Below are 25,695 nucleotides of genomic sequence, written 5' to 3' on the forward strand. Positions count from 1 at the left end.
AAAAATGTCTACATTGTAATTGTAAATCATAAGGCTATAGATATTGATAAGTATGGTTAATTTTAGGCATGGGCTTATAGTTAATTGGCTTTACTACAGGTTTGGCACTGTTAGTATAGCTACATTTTGATTGATTGATTGATTGATTGATTGATTGATTGATTGATTGATTGATTGATCGATCGATCGAGCGATTGATCGATTGATTGATTGATTGATCGATCGATTGATCGATTGATGGATCCTGAAGGTGAAATTCATTACAAAGTTTGAAGTCAAGGGAGGGTGTTTGCCACAGAACTGTACTGTAGATGGCGTCATCAGAGACCTGGGTTGACTTTCTGGAACCACTGTATTGTCCTGAAGTTGCCTCAGTACTGCCAAGCACATTGGGATCTGCTTGGCAGCAAGGCAAGCTGCACTCCAGACAGGAGCTGACCTTGAATGCTTTACTGCAGGAACAATTTAATAAACTAATTGCTTTTGTCACTGAATGGCACAATTTACAAACCAGTATAGGCCCTACACATGTATGTATGTACACACATGAATGTACCTTTATGAATGTCATATAATGACATTAAATTGGTATAATACACTAACAAAGATAACGCCACTTTGAGGATGAATGTGTGGATGTGAATGCAGGCATGGTGTGGGCCTAACGTAAAATTGTACTATATTTTCTTAACTTGTAATGATATTTATAACATTTCCCTTTCTAAATAATACATTTGAGCTCAACTTAATATGGCTTCAAAAAGTCACAGTCAAAATAGTGCTGCAAGGGGGGTTGTTTGGGACCTGTATTGGCCAATTACATTGATGTCCCTACCCAAAATGGCAATCCTGCTGCTGATACTGTGTGAACATATCTTCTGTAGCCTGAAGATGTAGGCCTATTCATAGAAAGAAATAGCATTTCATCCTTCTCTGCCAAAGTCTGGCACAAATGGCTGGGGCTTATATTGTGTCTAGATCCAAGGAATCCGGGGGATTTTGATTGTATGACCTACAGATCAAAGGTTATAGGCCAATACATGAAGTGGGCTGTTATACTGTAGCGCCACCATGAGGCCAATTTAAAAACATGGGGTGGGGGTTCTTCCTGGGAATGTGCGAGCAAAGTTTTGCGGCAATCGGACGCTGTGTTCAGTTCAGTCAGCATTTGTGGCATTTGCAAGCCAATCGTAGCCAATTGGAATGGAATCTGAAAAATCGGATAGATGTGTCTGAGTATTCGACCAAATCTGTAGGAGTGTACAAAAAGTCTGTAGGCCAGAGACTACTAGGAGTGTGAATGCAAAGTTCCATGCAGATCGGTCCAACAGTGAGATTAGCTGCTCACAGACACACACACATACGGGCGGATGGATGGACAGATGGATGGACATACGGGCGAATTGACAGGGTCGAAAACATAGTCTCCAGCCTGCATAGAATGTATGGGAATGTATCTCCAGTCTCCACTCCAGTCATATACTGTATACATGAAGTGAGGGTCAGGTTATTGTACTAAACCAATACATACATTACACAATTCAACTTTATTTAGTTAAAAACATGCATCCCAAAGTTTCACCCCTGAGTCAGCACAGCCTGTCGGATTATCAAAGGCCCTAGCCGCCACTACCACAAACAGTTTCAGTGATAGCCTGACTTGATATGTGTGCATTGAGTCATATTATCACACTGATTTCAGTTCTGACTTTCAGCTGAATGACAGGCAAGTATTTGAACATTCAGAATCTTTGGCCAACATCAAATGACAGGCCATTATTTGCTCTCCTGTAATGCGGGCGGCTGATGCAGCAGTTGTCGCGCTGGGTCACAGTGGAACACCAATGGAATGCTGACCATTTGCCGATGGAATGTCGGCCATGTGGACTCGACGCCGTCGCTGTCTGTCTTATTTCCTATTTGTACCTGACACACCACACTCGCGCGCATGCACACACATGTACACGCACACACATACACACACACACACACACACACACACACACACACACACACACACACACACACACACACACACACACACACACACACACACACTCACACACACACACACACACACACTCACACACACACACACACACACACACACACACACACACACACACACGCACGCACACACACACACACACACACACACACACACACACACACACACACACGCACACACACACACGCACACACTGACAACATGAAAAGCTTTATCTCATTAGAAACCCTCCTCTGCCTTTTTCCTCCGCTCTTTCTTCCCCTCATCTCCTCCGCTCTCTCGTCCAATCTCTTGTCCATGAGGAGCTTACTTCAATAAGCATTGTTAATATGAATTCTCAAATAAAATGAAACACTCAATCCTCTCGTCACTTCTCCTCTCCTCTCCCCTCTGCTCCTTGTCTCCTCTCCTCCTCTCCTCCTCTCCCCTCTCCTCCCTCCTTTCAGCGTAACTATTGCCCCTGTAGGAGATACTGCTGTTGCTAGGCAACCACTTACCCTTCATGTTCCATTTTTAGAATACAGCTGTGACAGACAGAGAGAGAGGGGGGAGGGGAGGGGGGAGGGGGGGGGGGGTGGCAGACAGGGAGAGGGGGCCAGCCAGAGAGATACGGAGAGACAGATATAGTAAGACAGACAGACATCTCAGAATCAAGCGATATAAACAGAGATATACTGAGAGAGATAGACACAGAGAGAGCCAGGAAGATAGAGTGGAGTGGGGGAGGAGGGAGAGAGAGAGAGCCAGAGCCAGAGAGTAGTGGAGGCTGTTAAGGTGGACTGTATTCCAGGTTACTGATGCAGGATTAAGCCGGGGCTCGCCTTGGGGTGTCAGTAAAAAAATACACAATGAAGACAATGGTCTCTTTCCTCTCTTAAGCTGGTCATACAGGGCTGCAGGCTTATAACTGCGTGGCTAAATCTGTCTTGTACGTGAGAGTGTGGTTCGGTGAAATACAAATGAAATGTTATGCATTTTGTTTCCAATAACATAATAATAATAAATACATGATAGAAAAGCTATGTCAGAATATTGACCTGACACTAAATAGCAGATGGAGCCCTCCTGACCTTTTATAGCCCAGATTCACATAGCACATAGTTAGCTGCTGAAATCAATTCACAGCATTTGAACTGAACATGAACTAGCTTTTAACGCTAAACAACAGTACCTGCTGGTAGCACACATTTGTAGCATTAATGTAACACCAGTCATGTGTTGCATGAACACACACACACACATACGTTCATTCCAAAGGAGAGAAAAAAGGAACTGCACACACTGCCACCAGACTGTGTTCTCATTACATGAGATCTTCCATAAGGGTTGACCACAATGCCCTGCAATATCAACAATCGAATGACTAAAGCTTAATAGAATAACGAAGTTTGACGTCATTTACACATCCTACTCCTACCTGCTTCCCGTTTTTTCCCCCCATTCTGAATTCACATAGACTTTTTTTTTTCATATTGTGTCATATAAGAACTGTGTTCCAAACATAAACAAATGATCTCAGAGTTTGACTCATATGGATATGAAGAATCAACTGATGGTGAGAAAACAGTAATGTTACTGTCGCCGAATTAGTTACATTTTCACCAGAAACAGACTGTATCAAATATTAGTGAGTAGTGACTGACTATCATAAACCATACAGAGCCACCACCCCGACAATATCGCGGAGACCGTTTGTTTATTTTTGGACCACAATGCTTATATGAGACGATTTTAAGATGACTCAATGTTATTCTCCATAGGGAAATTACTTCCGCGAACCGGGGGATGAGCGAGTGACGTCATGACTTTGTTACTCTATATTGCCCAACAGAATACTAACTGAAACCATGGTCTGTCTAATCATATCTGCCCCAAAAGGTATGAAGTGCAGTTGCTATCAAGGAATGGCTAAAAGCCCCACTGCGGGGAAACTGTCGATCTAGCAACTATATCTGCATCTTGATCAGCTGGAGGGACAGGGAGAACAATCAGTCTAGTGACAGGTCTAGAGCAGATCTGATCAGTGTTCTTTTCTTTTCAAATCAGCAGACCTGATAGGACCATCTGAACTTGGATGCACCTTCATTATGAAAGAGTGCCCAAGGGCAACTGAGGGTCAGCTGAGGGTGGCTGTAGCTCAGGAGGTAGAGTGGATTGGCCAATGATCCATGTTATTTTCTATTTATATGCTTCCAATTGGAAACATTATTCGCACCCATGCCATAAACTTTCATTGTTATGCCGACGACACACAGCTTTACATTCCGTTAACTTCTGGTCCAGGATCCATGTCACGCCTTCTCGCCTGTCTCACCGACATCAAATACTGGATGACCCAAAACTTCCTTCAGTTAAATGAAACAAAATCTGAGATCATTCTATTCGGTCCCCCCAGTTCAACCATCTCCCTCCACTCACAACTTGGTCCCCTCTCCTCAAATGTCACACCTGCAGCCCGTAACCTGGGCGTAATTTTTGACTCGGACCTCTCATTTAATAAACATATCACAACCGTTGTCCAATCCTGTTACTTTCAGTTGAGGAACATTTCAAGAATCAAGTCATTTCTGTCAACCACCGATCTAGAAAAAGTCATACACGCCCTCATATCATCACGCCTTGATTACTGTAACTCCCTCTATTCCGGCATTAGCAAGAAAAACATATCCCGCCTACAGATGATTCAGAATTCGGCTGCAAGATTACTTACCAACACAAGAAAAAGAGATCACATTACACCCATTCTAGCTGCTCTGCACTGGCTACCGGTGAGCTCTAGGTGCGACTTTAAAATATTACTTATTACTTATAAAGCCCTGCATGGCCTGGCCCCCGCCTACATACGGGATATGCTGCCCCCGCGTGAGTCAGGCCGCATCCTTAGGTCTTCGGACAAGGGCCTTTTAAAAGGCCTAAGCACTAACCTGGTAACCCGGGGCGATCGCGCTTTCGCCGCTCGGGCTCCCAGGTTGTGGAATGAACTGCCAGTGGAACTACGGCTAGCACCGTCCCTGCTAAGGTTCAAGTCACTTTTAAAAACTTATCTTTACACCAAATGTTTTACATAAAGTGTGTAAAGAAGTGTTTTGTTATACTATACTCTTGTATATTGATATCGGTATATTATAATTGTTCTATTGCTTGCCATCTCTGCCAGATGCAGGGTCTTTTATTGTAACTCATAGCGCGACTGGCGAGACTGAACTAATGTATTCCCATTAGTGGGGAACAAAAACTATACGGGCGGGGCCATCTGGAACCCAACCTGAACCCACTACCAACACTCAGAATTTGGGTAGGTGTGGCCTAGACCAGCTCACAAGGGTCAGTCTGGAATGAAAACCAGGCTTTCCTGTGGGAGCGTATCGATATTGCAACGTCACATTTGTTCGACGTCTAATTCGTTCGACGCTGGTGAATGCTAACCTGGTGAAATGCTAACCTGCCGACGCTGGTGAATACTAACCTGGTGAATGTTAACCTGGTGAAAGCTACTATGATTAACAACTTGGGTGCCAAACTCGTTCAGTAACGAGTTAAGGCCACTAGGGGTCACCCTGCCAAAAGGAGTTGTCTCGTTCCTGAACGAGTCAACAAGGGGTTAACTGTACAGCTCTACGTGCAGCTGCCTGCCCTCTGAATGACCCTAGTCCATACGTCACCCGTAGCTCAGAGAGAGAGAGAGAAAATGGCACGAGCTGGTTGCATTGATTTCCATTCTACTCTGAAACATAAAAAGGGCTTTATCTATGAATGAGGTGAAAAGAACGCCAGGGAAGCAGAGATCTGATTTTTTTTCACGGCGACACTTTACCGCGATGGTCGGCCCCAGTTTGGATTTTAGTTTCGCGAGCGTTTGTAAACAAATGGATTATCTTCCTCAATCGTCAGTGGACACCCACGTGCACACGCACGAAGCTTCCGAGGCTCTTCAAAATAAAGCGTGAGTGAACGGCGGCAACAGCAACAGCTAGAAATGTTATAAACCTTAGCATCCCATGTGTTAAACCTAACCCTAACCCTTATCCTAACCTCAGTGAAACCATGCCTATACCTAACCCTAAAACCTAACCCTAACCATAACCCTTTGTTGAACTAATGCATGTAGAATGCCTGGTGCCGCAAAGTTAGTGAATGGGTATGTTTCCTCAGCCAATGTTTCCCTGGCACCCCCTGCCCCCGGCTATCTTGTGATGCTTCTGATTCAACACTTCTTCTTTGTGTGCTTTATTTTCGGCAAGCTCAAGACAATGTCCCAAGTATCCCTGCAGTTGCACGTGACCATTGGCAGCCAATAGCATTCCTTGGGTACCATTAATACAATGATGGCAGACACCCATATGAGGGCAAAAAAACGTCATTTTCGCTCTGATAAAAACCAATGGATCACGTGACGGTTCCCACTGTCCATATTTTTTACGGTCTATGATTTATACACCCTGTACCCTGGCCTGGCTGAGTGGCTGTTCCCTTAGTGGTTTATAAAACATTGTTACATGTGGTCTGATTGCCCCCCTGTTTTTTGCTGATACTTTTTCACTGTATATTCCTTGCACTCCCAGTGTATTATTTTTGTGTTATCTCCTACTCTCCTCATGTTGCCTGCTGTGGTGTTAATGGGGTTGACTTTCGTCCTGCATTTGGTCCTATACTCTCTCCTGACTCAATTTTAGGGTGTGAAACAAAGATAGGGTCTTAGGTTTAATGGCTATAATGGAGCTCGTAAATTTTTATTGATAATGAGAACCTTATCGATCCTGCCTATTGAGCCAGGCTTTTATCGAGCCCACTATTGAGAGTTTTTCTAATATTTTACGACAAATTCTGAACAGAACTGGTATATCTTTTTTTATTGGCCAGTTGTTCTGACCGTGAGTTCGTGGCTGGCCACCATAGATGACAATTGACAAAAGTAAAAAATGATCATCAAATATCAATAAAACAATCATTCATTAGTGTGTAATACTGTAAGTGTTAAATGGCTTTATATCATGAATAGTACTGTAATCATTTATTGATCGCCTCTTGTCTTGATTGTTTAAACATGACGTCATGGGCCACTATGCTTGATAACAAGCTTGATAAGTCCAAAGCTTATTGATACCGGGTTCTCAATAAATGTGATTGTATCTGCTACAACATCTGCCCTTGTTTCGAGCTTCATCCCTAACAGACACAGACCATGCTGATGAGTCCAATTCTATTGGCTTAAGATTTGACGATGATTTTACATGTGTTAACTATATGAAACAAATTACCAATCGACAGTCTGCAGATATTGATCTTAAGAGTGTTAAGAGGCCTTTCCACCGTATTAATGTAAGCAAGAGTCCGGGCCCAGATAACATTAGTGGCTGGGTGCTTAAGTTGTGTGGAGGGCAGCCGAGTACATTATCCCTCTTTGTTTTTTCACAGTCAGTTCCTATGATCTGGAAACACTCCATAATAGTCCCAGGAGCTAAGATCAATACTCCAAAGGTATTTAACAACTTCTGGCCGGTCGCTCTCACTTCCTTATGAACATCTAAGCTAATTAAGAGTGAGGTTTTTATGGCAGACAGAGAATAGCCTAGAAGAGTCTGGACCCTCTGCAGTTTGAGAGGTGTAATAGCATGCCACCTTATCCTTGTTTTCTTATCCTTTGTTTAACCCGTTCAATCCGGGAAAATTAAGGAACGTAAATTGGGCATTAGGACAGGAACACAATCATGTACCAGTGGTCATTCCGTCACCTAAAATGTACCTGGGTAAATCTAATGATAATGATTGATGATTTTAGAGGGCAACTCCAAGTCCTAACTTTGACAGGTTCTTCTGACATTAACGGACAGTTAAAATATCTTGGCACAGCCATTGATAGAAACTCAGTTAGATTGGGGTAGGAGCGCTCGTTTTGTAGTTCACCACACCCCGCTACCACCACCTGATCAATTCACTTTGATAGTCACTTATCAACACACCTGTGTAATTCTGCGTAATCTAATCACCACAAGATGGCGACAACACAGCCATGCACTGTGTAGTCGGTGACGTCACTTGTCTGCGACCCCTCTCTGTTTACCTACCAGCCTAGCTCAACTGTGTTTAGCCATTAGCTTACTATGCCTAAACCTAACCCTAAGCCTAACCTTAACCTCAGCAAAACTATGCCTAACCCTAACCTCCGTGGGGTGAGGCGCTATCCTGCCGACGCTCCGTTGTCACCCAGGTGGGCACATCAAAGCATGTGTGGATCAAAGCCACCGCTTGCTCCGCACCGCGCCGCACAAAGAGCGCTCCTGGTCTCAATCTAACTGAATCTCAAACTAACTGTCACATATACATATACGTATACATACATACAGTATATATATATATATATATATATATATATATATATATATATTGTTTTTTAGATTACATTTTGGGCTTTTATGCCTTTATTGATAGGACAGTAGACTGACTGGAAATGGGAAGAGAGATGGGGAGTGATAGGCAGCAAAAGTAACTTGTCGAGATCTGGATTCGAACCCGCGACACACTGCCAGGCTGGCATTGCAGCTTAGGGCACCCTAGGCGCGATATGCGCTGTGCATTGCATAAATGGAAGTGGCGGAAGTGCTGCTTTTAAGGGAAGTTACGTCATGCGGTGCGGGTCTGTTAACATTCCCAGCCAAACAAACAAAAAATGATTGTAGCTGTTAACTCACTCTCCTCTCCTCTCCTCTCCTCTCCTCTCCTCTCCTCTACAGTGGGAAGTCATGACTACGAGTAAGGAGCAGGATTTCTTCCAGTATGTTGAAGATCGAGGGTTGAGAACCTACGACAGTCTGGTGATCCAGAATGCCTCAGACATATCCAGAGAGAGTGACCGCATCCGAACCCAGAATAACTGGAGCAAAAAGAAACGGCAACAGGAAGCCATTAAGAGGTAACTTACTTAACTGTTAGCTTTAGCCTCGCTCTCTTTGTCACTGCTGAGTTATAGTATCATCCCGATTGGAGAAAAAAGAACCATGAAGGGTCTCTGAATTATTGCGTAGCTTCCCTGGTCCAAACAGATAAATGTTACTGTGGGGGCGGCCTCTTGGTTAGACCTCCCGTTGGTTAGACCAGGTTAACAACATTCACCAGGTTAGCATTCACCAGCATCGGCAGGTTAGCTACTCACCAGGTTAGCATTCATCAGCATTAGTTTTACTGAGGTTAGGGTTAAGATACTTAACCCCATTTGTGAGGTGTGAACAGGGGAGTCAAAGTCATTAAATGTGACTTAATGCATGCTGGAAAACCAATACTGGATCAATCTGGATCAATCATTAATCGATGAGGCAATTAGGAGATGAGACAATATTCTAGGTGGTGATGGTTATGCTTTATGTACATGATATGGATATGCTGTGGGAGAAGTACAATAACACTCATGTGAGTGGTACGGTCATATGCAGTCATATCATTTCTTCCTCACTGATTGATTTGAGAGCCCCACCCTTTTCCAAATTATTTGAAATGGAAAATGATCAGACACAATTTTTTAGGGTTGCCAGCAGTCCCTTGCATTAAGGAATCGTCGTGTCCCTTATTGAACTGATAGGGGACACACCTTGTTCCTTATTTTTGGGAATCAATCAATGTCACACATCGTATAGGTTCAAACAGCTCTAACTATAATACAGGTTGAAACCACTTATAAACCACAAATACAGTGTCCATAACAGTCACTGCTAAATAAGTCTCTCACCACTATGCCAAAGACATACAATACTTAAAATCGACTTAAAAGTGCAGAGCCAAACAAAAGTGTCCATTGGTCAGTGTAAAAAGCAGAAGTGACAAGTGCTCCCTTCAAAAACCGCACAGGAACCTCTCCCTAGGAATGACAAAGAGGTCAGAGTCAGTAACAACTATTATCCACTTAAGTTACAGTCCTTGCCAAACGACCGTTGTGTGTCTCATTGTAAGACCTGAGAGCAAGGCACAAAGGACTTTCCCATGCAGTCTCTCACATCTCCGTCCTGGGTAGATGAATCTATCGTTTCCTCTCTTACTCCAGTATCTGAGGATCTTAAGGTAGATTATTAACACCTGAAGGAAGTAAGAAGCTACCCAACTTATCTCCAAAATGGCTGCTGTGCTATTATTATGCTGTTGTGTTTTCCGCACCAGGATGGGTGAAGATGTTGCCCGGGCAACAGAGGGGGGTTATTCCGGGAGACATTTCAGGTTGGGGTTCATGACGCTGCCAGCCCCGCAGGACAGACTGCCCCCCTCTCCCTCACACGGTTTCACCGTTCGTTCCCAGTCGCTCCACTCGGTGGGTGGGGGGAGCGACGACAGTGGGCCCAACTCCCGCAAGCAGCCGCCCCCAAAACCCAAGAGGGACCCCAACACCAAACTGAGCAGCAGCGCTGAAGCTGTGGACGGGGTCCCGGAAGCCTTGAAGGGGCCCCAAGAGCTGAAAGATTCCCAGGACAAAGTGGAGGGTGAGAGGCCATATTAACTTTTCACACACACACACACACACACACACACACACACACACACACACACACACACACACACACACACACACACACACACACACACACACACACACACACACACCGAGCTGAATATTATAGATTGTAGGAGATTCTCCAACTAGCGCTACTGTAAAGTGGTCATAATGAGACATTTGGAAAACTCAGGTGTTTTCAGTGGCATTAGGTTCATCATTGAGCATCTACAGGAGGAAGACGTTTTCACAGGTACAGTACGTCCACATCCATCCAAAACAAGCTACTTGACTGCATACCATACCGGATGTAATGCTAATGCAAGGACATCCAATATTATACAGGGTTTGCAAAAAGCAGCGTTCACGCAGGCTGATCAGACTCTGTATCGCACTGAATTGTATTACATTACATAGACACAGTCATTTCTTTGTTTTATTTTGTTTGTTTTTATTGTAGAGGCACAACCGCTGATTCGATTTCCAACTGGAGCAGTTGAACGTTGTTTGTTCACTTGAGAAGGAAACAGACAGGGACAGGCCAATTTAAATATAGCACAGACATTTCATGTGTTGTGCAGGAAGAAAGTGTAGGAGATTTACCCACATGCACATTTCATACATTGTTATGCACATCAATAAAATGTGTCGATCTAGCAGGCTGTCTCTTAAGTAACACCCATGGGTGTCTCTTTTCTTTTCTTTTATTTCCCCTCTCTGACCTCTCTGATCCCAAAAGAAAGCTGCAGCTTTGGATCAGTAGACCCTGTGCGTCACAGACACAGTGGAACTTTCAGAGTGGCTCTGTCAGCACAGCTTATGAGAACAGGGAACTTTCACTCGTATATACGAGAAGCCTTACTTCAGCAAAGAACAAAAGAAAGACAAATCCTTAGCAGTCTTCTGGCAAGAGTGTTATTTTGATGACTGTTTGATTGTAGAAATATTAAAAACAACACACATTATAAAAAGGTGATATGCGTATAGTGGCACACTGACTTCAGATTGATTTTCTTTTTAATCAAATTTCTTTTCTTTTTTTCCCCCCATTGAAATTCTGAACTGACCTCATGAAATCTTTAATCTATTGAGCCCTCGCTAAAAACCCCAGGACAACCATCCACTTGTCCTAGATTCTGACCTAGACTCTTCACCATCCTGGCCTCCAAACTGTGGAATAAACTCCCTGTTGCACTTAGAACTGCACACTCACTCCCTAGCTTCCGCCATGGTCTGAAGACTCACCTCTTCAGACTCCACCATAGCCCATAGCACTTACCATAGCACTTACTTACACTCAATGACCATATTATGTAATTTAGATAGAACTTTTTATATGTTTTTGAAAATAACGTTTTTTACTGAATAGGTGCTTAGTCTACCTAGGTTTTACTTCTTCTTTTTTTTAGAGTAGATCTACTATTTTATTACCTTGCTTAATGTAAGTCGCTCTGGATTAAGAGCTTCTGCTAAATGCCTAAATTGTAATATCTGTCTGTTTGTCTCTATAGGCTTCAGGGGGAGAATGCCACCTCCCAAACCGAAGAGGAACCCAGACACTCAGCTCAGCGCTTCGTTTGACGAGTCCTACATCTTCCGTAACCACGGAAGCCAGAACTCGTCGCTGCGACGGCGGCGGGACAAGTCGTGGTCCCAGAGCAGGAGTCCGGATGAGGCTGAGCCCGTTTACATAGAAATGGTCGGGAACGCCCTCGACGAATCGAGGGGACGACAGGAGACCACCTCCGAGGACGAGCCGAGCGAGGAGAGCGTCTATGAGGAGATGAAGTTCCCCGCGACGGCCTACGACGACTTCCCGCCCGCCGACCCCCTGCCGATTCCTCCTCCCCCGTTCCCCAATCTCCACACCCCCCGACCGCCCCTGCTCACCTTCCCCCCCGCCCCTGCCCAGTGCTCCCCGAACTCTGACGAATCGCCGCTGACCCCTATAGACGTCAGCAAACTCCCCGTGATGGAGAACGTCCGGGAGAAAGACAAGGACGCCCCCGCCGCCAACACCGTCACGCCCTCTGGCCGTTCCTCCGTCCCTCCCCTCTCCTCCACTCAGACCATCACCTCCTCTGGTCGCTCCTCCGCTCCCCCCCTCCCCTCCAACCTCTACAAGTCTCCTTCCGGAGCCGCCCACAGTGGCCGCGCACGTAGCCAATCGGCGTGTCCCTCCCCCGTGAGCATGAGCGGCGCGCTGACACCTCTCAGCCTCAAGCGACCGCCCCCGTATGACGTGTTGATGGCCGGCTGCGCCCAAAAGGCCCACGCTGGCACGACTAAGAACAGTAATTCATCCTCCTCTTCTGGACGCTCCAGAACCCCGACTGCCCCACTAGATGGCTACAGTACTGCTAGCACTATCACCACTGCCACTTCTGTAGTACCACTTGATGAGATCAGCAGCCTGCTGAAGAAGAGAGGCTTCAGGGGTAAGCAGTGCTTAAGCACTATACCATTATGAGCAATTCACACTAATTCAATTTAGACATGGATAAATGGATAAATGGACAGGGTAAAATGGTCACATAATTGGGTGTTACAAAGTAACTACTGTAGGTAAACATCAAACCTAGCATCTGTTTAAACAACATGCTATCTAGTATGTGTCACTGTGTGTAAGAGTTAAGCAAGAAACTGTGCAAGTCAAAAGTAAGGAGTGCACCTTCAATTACACAGTCCCTCTCTCGTCTTACTGAATCTGCCTAGCTTCAATCTAAGTCAAGCGGTCTCTGTCTCTAATTTAACTGTAGGTCTCTCTCTCTAATCTATCTAAATCTGTATCTCTCCAAACCAACTACATTTGTCTCTCTCCAATCTAACTACTGCAAAGCTGCCTCTTGCTCTCTCAAATGTGAGTCTAAAGCTGTATGTGTCTCTCTCTCTAAAAAGCGTCTATCTTTCCAATCCGATATAGAAGAGTGGGTGGAATCCTTTTTTTGTCCAAGCTTCCCACAACTTGCAGTTATATAATAATTGTCCTTCACACATCTTGAGAATCACATGACCGATCGGCTTCAAACTCGGCATACACATCGCCCCGAGGGGGAATCGCTCGGATTGCCCGGTTGTCCAGAACCATATATGGAGATTCTGGTCTTCCAGAACTGCCGATCCGACCGATATTCCCACATATGGGTATGATGACATAAGGAATCTCCATAATCCATGCATTATATGGCATAAAAGGGACAGGCACAGACAGATACAAAGATGTCCATAGGAAATAAAAGGGACACAGCAGGCAGGCACACAGATAGACAGACAGACAATAATGAGTGCAACAGGTAAAACAGTTAACCTATTGGTACTAGTAAGACGCCTCAGGGCGACATCTTTTTCTTGGCCATCTGGCCAGTGATGTATATCGGACCAGTTACCCATATATTGAGACCCCTGGTACCCATTTATGCTTATTCAGTTATTCGTTATGTGAAAGTCCTATGATGTCTATGACATCTGACATCATACGCTTTTATGCCCATACATGGAGATCCCTTTCTTTAGAACCAGCCACATAGATATGGGCTGTTTGGCCATCTGTCTTGGCCATGTGGCCGATGAGGCCTCCATATATGGGCATTCCCATATGAAGTCCTGTTAGATATGGGCTTAATATTGATGACAAGGAACTCCATATATGGGCATAAAAGGGATTCTGTTAGTGTGACATCACAGTGAAGCCAGAGCGTGATGTCAGAGTGGCAAACCCATTCTGTTAAGAGTGGTTCCCCTGACATCACAGTGATGTCAGAGCATGATGTCAGAGCGACAAACCCATAGACCAAACCACAGTGCCTGCGTTTTTCGGGCCGAATATCAGAGTCAATTTCGGAGTGCGTGAATAAAGAAATCAACCTCACGTTATGTCAATCACGTTTGCACACTGCTGCCCGTTTCGTATTTATTTTCGGACCAGGGTTGATTTTTCCCGATTTTCACAGCTGTCCCACTGAGTCCCTTGCTCTCTCTCTCTTTCCTCTCTCTCTCCCTGGCCTACGGCTTTCGGATTTCCAAAACGCAACGAAACACGCAGTGCAGTGTGCAACCACCTTTTGAGACAGACAGACTGAGATACGGTCAAGGTGTGACCGTTCACATACTAAACAGCAACCTACGGTCGCAATAACCAGTAGGGCATAATCATAATAATACAACAACAACAACTACATTACTCTAAATGTCTCTCTAACTAAATGTCTCTTCAATCTAATTAGAGCTTTATCTTTATCTAATTTAAACTAAATGTGTCTCTCTGAAAGCTGTGTCTCTCTCTCTCTCTCTCCAGCAGAAACTGGCATGATCGGTGGGTGTGAGGAATGGGAGGGGCAGCCACCAAGCCCCGCCACCAACATCTCTTATAGTTCTGGCCCCTGTAGGAATGGCAGATCATCTGTGAGCCCCACTCGAATGGGAGGAGGTATGTCTGTCTGTCTGTCTGTCTGTCTGTCTGTCTGTCTGTCTGTCTGTCTGTCTGTCTGTCTGTCTGTCTGTCTGTCCAACTGTCTATCTATCTGATTGTCTGTCTGCTTTACTGGTTTTCTGATTGTTAGTCGCTCTCTCTCTCTCCCTCTCTCTCTCTCTCTCTGTCTCTCTGTCTCTCTGTCTCTCTCTCTCTCTCTCTCTCTCTCTCTCTCTCTCTCTCTCTCTCTCTCTCTCTCTCTCTCTCTCTCTCTCTCTCTGTCGCTCTCCAGAAAGCAAGACAGGTTATAAACTTGGTCGATCTGCCTCCACATCTGGGGTTCCTTCCCCCCAACGGCACCACCTCCACACACACCCTGCTCTCACCCAGGTACTGACAGACAGACAGACTGATGCTGACAGACAGACAGGCACTGACGGACAGACAGACGGAGAGGCCGTTGCTGACAGATAGACTGATGCTGAAAGGCAGACAGACTGGTGCTGACGGACAAACAGTTACTGGGAGACAGTCAGATAGACAGACAGACAGACTGACTGACTGATGTTGACAGACAGACAGGCGTTGAAAGACAGGCACAAGTATTGACTGGTACCAGCGTGAGAATGTCTGTTGGCCTGCAGCTCTTTGGTGTCTGTCCCCCTGTTTGTCAGTGTCTGTTTTCATTGAACATGTTGGATCAAACGGAATCATCCATCTAGACATCATCACAACAGTTGAAATGTTGAGGTGGTTTAGATCAGTTCAGAATTCTGGTCTTTTGTTGTCTGTTGTGTCAATGTCTACGTTTCCATGTGCATCATCATCAGCATTAATGTTTGTTGTGATTCTTAATGATCCTGTTGGTGTGCCACAACCCAGCCCAGAAAAACACTCATCCCAGCTATGAGGTAACTGGAAACTCTTATCCAGAGGCCTACTGTATGTAACTTTGTAGGATTAGTGTTTTTTTTTTTTTTTTTTTACCTCCACAAAAGCAGTTGCTCAACTGGGCTATATTGCCATGGTAACTGATGCTGCAATCCTAATCTTCTCCAGAGTAGGTCAAATTAAGACTAATTGCTAATTAGGGCTACTGAGTGACAAATGTCATCTGGCACGTCGCAAATACGTGTCTCGCGACGTTCCGACATTGGAGCATGCATACTGTCTGCGATGTACCTACCGTACAGCGTTGCCACTAAATGTAAACAAGGAATTTATCATTTAAAATATAAACTGACCTTGACTACAGTATAGAGATCAAACTGACTAATCAGTTTTTGGAACGAAAGGCACCATCCATTGATAAGGGACCGTACCTATGTTCCCAAGGTTCTATGTTCCCAGGGTTCTATATTCCCCATTTACCACCTAATCCTAACCCTAACCTAAACCTAACCCTAACCCTAACCCTACCCTAACCCTAACCCTAACCCTAACCCTAACCCTAACCCTAACCCTACCCCTAACCCTACCCCTAACCCTAACCCTAACCCTAAACCTAACCTGGAAACATAGAACCTTGGGAACATAGGGAGGACCCCCATTGATAATAGTGGTAAACCTTGCCGAGCCATGAGGCCCATAGGGCAGGAGCCTATCTCCTGGTTTTGTAGCGTGAGGCAGCTTGATGTACAAGTACACCCCCTGGACATGACGCTAGTATGTCATATCAAATCATGAAAATGATTGCCAAAGGTAGTAGAACATTTGAGTGTGAAATGCTAGGTTAGTCAGAATCAAATGTGTTAGTTATGAGGCTTATGTATATGTATGTATGTATTTATTTATTGCTAAATATGTTTGCACATACTGTAATGAGGGATGGTGAAGTTGGTGCATTGTAGTGAACAGAAACATTAGACATATTTACATGTGGATGTATTAAAAAGAATAGCACTACAGTACAGATCATTAATGGCAGCTCTATGAATGTAACATTTAATGGCAAAATTGTCATAAATATATTGAGCTTGCGTGTATTAAAAAAGAAGTTTCTCATGAAATGTAGGATATGCAAATATACTGTATATAAATTAGTTATATTACAAAACTAATGTTGAAGCTCTGCCAGCTTGCAGACAGAGAGGCAGGGAGAGGTAGGGGACAAAAGAAAGGATAGGCGCAGGTGTAGTGTCGTGGTGGATAGTGTTACGTTCTTTGTGTCGTGCCAAAAGATCTGGTTAGGGCCAGATTATTACAATGTAGCCTTCATTTTGGATGGTTAGCTATCTCATCAGCATTCATTTTAAAAATAATTTGCATATACCATCGCACTGTGCAATGACGATGTAGAGGTTTATTAATGTACCTCTGCTATTCAATGTGATGTTCTGAATTCATAAGTCTGATCACAGGATGGCCTTATTAGTATACCCAATAAGATAGTCCCAGACATGCACTATTTTTTAACATTTTATAGATGTGTGCAAATAATTGTGTCTCGCCTTCTCTGACATGCCAAAAGATTGAAAGTGCTTACTATAAATGAGGCCGGGGCAAGTGGGCAGTTAGGGAAACGCGGACATTCTAACAAGTGTAGCAACTAGTGTCTGCGAACTTGCTCGCTTCACACTCACATGCCCGTCTGTGGCCTATAGTTGTATTGTGTTGAGGGTTTTCTAAGTGTGAGTATGCAGGCATAGTGTCGCTCCCCATGTGAAAAGACCTTGAGGCTTTGTGAAGCTAGAAAATGTACAATGTTGAACTTCCTTTGTGGCATAGGCCCATGGAATACTAAAGGATGGAAACCGTTATTGGAAGGTTCTGTCTCCATGACAGCAGTAGATCAATGCATACCAACTCTCAACACACTTTGTCAAAGATTGTAAGAAATGTATCATTTAACAATTTTCAAAAAGGATGACGGCAAACATCAGTTACCATGGGAACCATCTTTCTGTTGTAACTACTATGTAAAAGAAATACACCAAATATGTTTCTTGATGTCACATAGGAACGTTAGAATTAGTAGGCTATTAAAGTAGGACATTCATCATCTTCATTGTGGATACTGTGTGTATGTAAACGAATGAAAGACCTCTTATACATGCATCAAACTAACCCTAACCCTAAATATTTACAACCCACCCTAACACATCTAATTAACTCTCACCCTTAATACAACTTAACTTAAGCTCAGAAATTCACCTAACCCTAACTCATTAAAACTAATGTTAACCATAGACCTTATTAACATTTAATAGACAACCTTTTGTAGGAAACCATTGAGCTTCCACTAACTTTGTGATGCTTTAATTACATTTATATCTCCTTCTCTAATAATACGTTTTACTTATTCAACAGTATAATACGTGTCTAAATTCACTATATTTGTGTCCTATATGGACAGTTTTAGTCACCAGAATGAAGTCACACAACCAGCAGCAACAGAATTGTATTAACACTTCAGGTCTCTAGACTAGACCAGATTTGACAGCCAAATCTCTTTGCCAAAAAGCTCACATGAGCATCTAGATCTGCTATTTATGGCAAAATGTTCCCCCAGATTAGGCAAGCTGGGTCCAAGTACAGTTAGATTGAACTGTATACCAGGGACACTTGCTTATAATTGAACAAGGCTTCAACAGGAAAGGCCTTTTTACACAAGACTGCAAAACCCTATGTCCAAGTACAACATGTTCAATGTTGTACATCAATACAAAGCTGACTTGTGTCGTCTTCAACCTTGAAAACGTATTGAACAGATTTAGATATTGTATGAGGAGCTCCATTTATACTGCTTCACAAATCCCTTAAAGAAAACGGATACGAGTCACAGAAGTATGTTTTTTATTGTTACATTTATAATATGTACACTAACTCTTTACTAACATACTTGATACTTCACACTCTAACCTTATATCTCAGACAGCTTGAGTGGTGGCTAAAAATCATTTAACAGTGTTCATGGAACACAACTAATGGATAAAATTATGAAATAAATATAATAGATAAATGATAATTGTATATTTAAAGATGGTAAATAATTCCTTTAATGTGGATGTCTTTGTTCTGTAAATCTTCAAAATTCCTTTCTCATGTAAAATGTAAAATAAAAACAATGGGTTCTGTTTGATGTGTATAATTATGTGTGTAAATCATTATGTGTGATAAAGGTGTGTGTGTGCGTGTGTGCGTGCGTGCGTATGTATGTATGTGTACACATATACAGTGTGTGTGTGTGTGTGTGTGTGTGTGTGTGTGTGTGTGTGTGTGTGTGTGTGTGTGTGTGAGAGTGTGTGTGTGTGTGTGTGTGTGTGTGTGTGTGTGTGTGTGTGTGTGTGTGTGTGTGTGTGTGTGTGTGTGTGTGTGTGTGTGTGTGTGTGTGCGTGCGTGTGTGTGTGTGTGTGTGTGTGTGTCTTAGTCTGCATTCAATTCTAAGCTCTAAGCCTTGTTCCTGTACAGTTTACACACAAACCGATGTACACTTTATGGGTTGTAGTCTCAAAAAGAAACAATCAATTCGCCCCTCCCTCTCACATGGGTGCTTAACAATGAAAACCATGAGATGGAAATAGTGGCACTACAAAATAACCTATACTAGTAAGACGCCTCAGGGCGACAAGCGACTTCGTCCCGCCATGTCTTGGCCATCTGGCCAGTAATGTATAAAGGGCCTTTCTGTGTGGAGTTTGCATGTTCTCCCCGTGTCTCCTAGGGTAGATACCCTCACAAAAACATGCAGTAATCCTGGTCTCTATAATGCCTCCCCCTGGCCAGCCGGGGCGCCTGATGGAGGGGAATAGAACTGGTTGGAATAACGTGTTCCTTCCACGCGCTACGTCCAACCGGAGAAGCTCCCCCTGTCAGGTGACAAGAAGCGGCCTGCTCACTCCTCATGCACTGAAGGAAGCATGAGCTCAGTTCGGGGCCCTCCCCAGGTTGGCAGAGGGAGAGCAGAGCCCAGGATTACAGCTTAGGCAATTGGCACAGGGTGAAAAAATGGGTTACAAAAATCGTGGGATAAAAAAAAAAAAATAATAATAATGTATATCGGACCTGTTACCCATATATGGAGAACCCGTACCCATATAAGGAGATCCATGTACTGTATATGGAGATATGCCCTGAGAGCCCAAACTAACTTACTCAGTTATTCGTTATGTGAAAGTCCTATGACATCTATGACATGTGACATCATACATAGGAACCCTTTTATGCCCATACATGGAGACATACAATCCCTTTTATGCCCATACATGGAGTTCCCTGTCTGTAGCACCAGCCACACAGATATGGGCTGTCTTGCCCATCTGTCTTGGCCATATATGGATTCTTAGTGTGGTATGTGGCAGATGTGGCCTCCATATAAGGGCATTCCCATATGATGTCCTGTTAGATATGGGCTTAATATTGATGACATCAGGGAACTCCATATATGGGCATAAAAGGGATTCTGTTAGTGTGGTTCCCCTGACATCACAGTGATGTCAGAGCGTGACGTCAGAGCGGCAAACCCATTCTGTTAGAGTTGTTCCCCAGACATCACAGTGATGTCAGAGCGTGATATCAGAGCGGAAAACCCATAGATCGTAAAAAAGGTGTACAAGTCCAGCCAGACAGACTGAGACATTATATGTGCCTTTTCACATACTAATCTGTGACCTTCCGTTGCAACAAGATTGGCTCAGAATTCCAGCTAAAGCATTTTGGTGCAGCCTTCAATTAAATGTGACATATGTAGTGCATGTTTCTCTGTTACTGTATGTTACACACTATCATCCTCACCTGTGTCAGTGTCTGTGTGTGGGGAAACTAAGGTCCTTACTTTGATGGGAGTGGAAATAGCCGGTAGGTGGCATCAATATTTGAGAATGTCACTTACGCCCTTTTTGCGCCAAGCCCTCGAAAAGTGAACATTACTTTCATATAAAGGGTCTGTACAAGAAGTCATAATTTAGTTGCATTGTATTGAACCAATATCCAGTACAATTCCCACAAGAGACAATTTTGAGTTGTTTATTTGTTGTTCATCTCAAAGGCAAATCTTTGCAGCGCTACAATTCTAATGTATTTGAAATGTTGATAGCCTTAGGTTTGGAAATTGTGGTTATCATATGCTCCCGCTCAGTATAAGCACTCATATCCAAAGCTCGTCAAAGCTTTCCATGGCCTCGGCTCCTCACACCTCTTTACCATAACATCTGAAGACAGCAGATCAATGGGATATTAATGTTCTCCTGCTGAACACAAGTACGTTTTATTTGTATAGCAAATTTGACACCATTTGATGTCGAACGAGGCCCTGCGCTGAGTTCCGTAAGCATCACCGAAGTGCCAATAATGACAGAGAGTGATATTGCAATTATAGAACCTACTAAACAGAATAAAAATATATAATGAAAATGTCTTAATATAGTGGGGCAATTTGCTCTGAAAATAAACCCCCTTTTTGCTGGAAATACATCGGATCTGACATAATGACTACATTGGGAAGACACAATAGGTAAAAGCTGATTGGGTAGAATGGGTAGGCCTACTCTAAATTAAAAACATTGAATAATACTAGGCCAAAGTCACAATAATGCAAAAGGCCAAAAGATAGTATTTCCGAAAAGCTCACAATAATCCAAAACCTTGTCATTCAAACAAAAAATCACAGTAATCCAAATGTTCAGAAAATAATTGTGAATAAAAGGGACAATAATTAAAACCAACGTGAAGCAGATGGTAAAAAAAAGAAAAAAAGAAAGAAAAAGAAAAAAACAGATGGCAAGGTGCATTAGCCAGGGAAATTATACCACAAAATAAATCCAACACGAGTAATTCAACAAAGCAGAGTAGCGGAAAAGTTGCGTACCAAAACACAAAACATAGGAAACAAGGCATAGGTCTTAGAGTGAAAAACAAGTGAACATCAAAGACTAAGCAGGGGAGGACATGACTGGAAATTGGGTTGAAATACACAGACACTGATGCAATAAAGACAATGAAACTGAAAAGGAGACACTCAGCAGGTGCTGTAGCTAACGAAACGGCAGGATAAGCACAACACACACCTGCTGTACCCTAGGGCCTAGCCTAGAACACAAGATTGATAATGACCAGAAATGGCCACCAGAGAGCAACAAACTCAAAGCACAGACACACACACGCACATGCACACGCACACGCACACGCGCACACACACACACACACACACACACACACACACACACACACACACACACACACACACACACTGGGTTTCTCAGTGTTTAGCTCTAAAACAATCACAAATAATGAAGTGATAGCTACATAGGGTAACCTTGTAATTGTTTGTAGAAAAAATGTTTCAAGTATTTTGCTGAGGAAAGGAATGCTAAAGAAAAGGAGATTTGGTTTGGTGCAGAATGTGAGCAGATTGCTGTTGCAACAAATCAGAGAATGGTAAATAATACGTCATGTTGAGTAGTGCAGGAAAAGTGTCTATGAGTCCTCTTTTAGATTTGACACGTTGGAGAGCTTGTGATTGCCTCGGGCAACTTTGGTAGCAGAATGTCTGGCCTCTGGTCACTGCTACATGGCAGACCATGGATGGTCTGCCATTGGCACCCGCCTATGAGTAGAGTAGAGGCCGTCCAGTGCACGTGGACCGACCCTGGCCATTATCAGAGAGACGAGTCTCCAGTGGCTGCTCCACAGCAGCTGGCAAAGGTCTTTATGGCTTTGACAGGCCCTGGTCCAGAGCGTTAGCGCCCTGCCAGGAAGTCAGTCGGCTCAGACACTGGACAAGGAATGACACTGCACTGCGAGGGCTTGACTTTAGTTAGCTACTCATCTACTGTAAACATAAGCGGTTTGGCGTTGTTGAAAGTCTACCGGGTGGGAAGCCTCTCAGCACTCCACCTTCTCTGTAAAATACACTTTTTGAGCAGAAAAAAAAAATTGTCCGCCAGACGGAAATTATTTTGTTTACGCCACAGTGCCCTCTACAGATATCTTCAATATATATTACCATTGACCATAATCTGTAGGGGGCACTGTGTAGTATGTACAGGGCTAGGCTTTGACCAGCATCCGGGGGCGGAAGAGGCTTTGCGCGTTGGGCTTTGTTCCAACTAAGGCTGGGCCAAAGGTTGTCCTTAAGAGCTGGCAGGGAGCGGGATGGGGCCGACTTGTCCACAGCTACAAATTTAAGGACCCAGGCCTTGTAGGGTGGTATCAATGTCCGGGCGCCGAGGCCAAGGTATGACATGTGACAGCAGGGAGGCCCAGGAGGAAACAAATCCTCCCACATGCACTGGATGCCGTCTTCAAGCTGTAAGTAAGCAGGCTGGATGAAATGCACCTTCAATCTTGAAAGGGCTTGAAAAGAAGAGCATATTAGTGGCTCAAATATAGCAACTTTCTCAAGGTTCCAGTTGTTTGGTAAACTGTGGATAGCTGTCCCGACAACAAACAGAAATTCTAACTTTTATAGAAAGCTTGACACCAGTCTACTGTCATTTCATGCACTTTTATGCACTTGCATGTGTCACTTCAAAATTGACCAGGCTTTTTTTCTGGGAAATCCAACCTGGGATTTAATAGACAGACAGACAGACTTAGAGTCTGACCCTAGCCATCTGCACTTTGTCTGAGTGTATAACGCATATAACATCAATAAATATAATTGGTACTTAACAATTAAGACATTTTCTAAACTAATTCCAATAATAATAATAATACTAATAATGCTTCTGATTTATAAAGCACTTTCCCAAATATTCAAAGTCACTTTACATGGTAAAAACGAGAAATAAACAGAATGTAGAAAATGAAAATAAAACAATAAATGAAAGCGGGTGAGTCATAGTTGTGAAAGCATAGTGAAGAGGTGGGTTCTGGGGCCTCTAATTCAGCACCTATCAGCATGCGTGCGTGCGTGTGTGTTTGTGTGAACAGATCAGGGTACAAACTGCAACAAAATCATTATCATTAAAACTGAATTGAATTGAAAGTGTGTTTTCCTATATCTGACTCCTCAGATGTCCTGGGCGTGTGGAGATGCAACAATGCTTCGGATGATTGAAAAGAAGAGAGTTTTGTGTAAAGAGATAAAAGATAAGAACCTGATCAAACAGGACAGCATGCCCACCCTGCCCAGCTGGAAGAACAAGCAACCTCCCCCGTACGGCGGCCAAACTGTCTGCTGGGATACAGCTATATAGTCTCTCTCTCTCTCTCTCTCTCTCTCTCTCTCTCTCTCTCTCTCTCTCTCTCTCTCTCTCTCTCTCTCTCCTCACACACACACACACACACTAATGCACAAACACACCCAGTGATTGCTGTTGAAGAGCGTCAAAGGTGGGGGGTGTGGCCATACTACTTGTAGCCAAATCTCAATCCAATCTCCCGGATTTGGTGCAGGCTTCTGTTGTGTTTCTCTTGTGTTTCTACTGTTTTTATTTCATTTGTATATTTTTCTATCTGAATCATGTTGCCATGATATCCATCTGTCGAGTGTGTGGAGACACGTCTTTGAGATGCCATCATTTTTATATAAAACAAAACAAAAAAACGAAAACAAATGAAAAGATACATTTTAACTTATTGTGAAAAGGGAAGCACTATTTTAAAAGGGGAATTAGTTTGTTTTTGAGTGGCAACATGCACTGCTCTGACAAAATAGATTCTTAAACAAACTGAAGCCCAAACAGCCCAAATAATATATCACAATGCATAACAGCCCATAATACCAACAGCCCAAATTATATATGAAAAAACAGCAAGATGGCAGCATAGTATCTACAACCACCTACCACCAAATCTTAGAGACAATTACTAACCTGGAGTTATACTTTGTCGCGTGGGTACATGGCATTATGCCACAACTTCGACAAATGCAGTCTTGAATGTTTGAAGCTGAAATTAATCATTCTGAGTTGGACCTGATGATATTTACCTGAGTGGACCTGATGACATTGACCATCTCAGGCTAGCTTCAAAATGACCAGTAACTTCAGTATGACCTATATCCAGAGATGGGCCCAAAATACAAAAAAGTTAAATTAAAAATAGTATGTGAAATACTTACCAGGATACAGTCACCAGGATAGTATAGTGGTGACAGTATCCTGGTCAGTATTAGACCAAGTACTGACCAAGTATTTTGATTTAGTTTTAAAAACTTTTTTGTGTTCTGTGCCCATCTCTGCATAATAGAAACCATGGGGGTCTGCTGTGATCTAGGCTACTAGATCACAGCTCATTTAGTTTGCTTTTTTGTAAAAAGAATAAAGAATCCCAAACAAATTGAGTTGTGTGAAACATCAGACCCCCAGGGTTGGATAGGATTCACATATAGGGGGTCAGGAAAGCCAGGGAGCGGTCACAGCAGTGGATGCTGTGCCACTAGTATTTCTTGATGAATCCATTTGAATGGGCAGAGAATCAATTTGATGTCAGACTGGAAGTGAAGCAATCCCACTTTGTGACAGTAAATGGTTGCCTTGGAGACCAGGATTCACTGTGACTCAATATGGTGGAGTCAAAAGTGTCATCTTCGAAAATGTCACGTCTTATTCTTCTGACTCTCATACTCATCAATTACCAAGTCAGAAAATAGCATGCATACAGTATCAAACTCCCCGCAGTGAATATCATTTATTGCCATGAAACTAACGTGTCAGAGTTAATCCTTACTCCTTCGGGTTACACTGATGAAGCAGTCACAATGATCTGTCTTCAGGAAGGGAGTCTGCCATTTACAATGTATACAGGCCCAGGCTATGAAGGGAAGGTATGAAACAGAAATAACATGATGGTATTTATAACAGTCATCCAACATGTAAAATTAAAATGCAAACATAAACGTATAAAGTATATATCAAATCCAAA

General features: G+C 43.3%; 1 protein-coding gene across 1 annotated transcript in view; it reads left to right on the forward strand.

Annotated features, from left to right (window-relative positions):
* The window catches only part of nyap2a (neuronal tyrosine-phosphorylated phosphoinositide-3-kinase adaptor 2a), a gene marked incomplete at both ends in the record, with an annotated part of 32,183 nt that extends 8,157 nt beyond the window's left edge, over window positions 1–24,026 (forward strand). Inside the window, 6 exons of the mRNA XM_080731886.1 lie at window positions 8,740–8,918; window positions 10,154–10,470; window positions 11,993–12,919; window positions 14,776–14,907; window positions 15,772–15,800; window positions 23,844–24,026. Coding sequence (XP_080588012.1) covers window positions 8,740–8,918; window positions 10,154–10,470; window positions 11,993–12,919; window positions 14,776–14,907; window positions 15,772–15,800; window positions 23,844–24,026 — 1,767 coding nt within the window. The remainder of the gene's footprint in view (window positions 1–8,739; window positions 8,919–10,153; window positions 10,471–11,992; window positions 12,920–14,775; window positions 14,908–15,771; window positions 15,801–23,843) is intronic.
* Window positions 24,027–25,695: the final 1,669 nt, after the last annotated feature.

The sequence above is a fragment of the Nannobrachium achirus genome (assembly GCF_963921795.1).
Source record: "Nannobrachium achirus genome assembly, chromosome: 8".
In the NCBI taxonomy this organism is placed as follows: Eukaryota; Metazoa; Chordata; class Actinopteri; order Myctophiformes; family Myctophidae; genus Nannobrachium; species Nannobrachium achirus.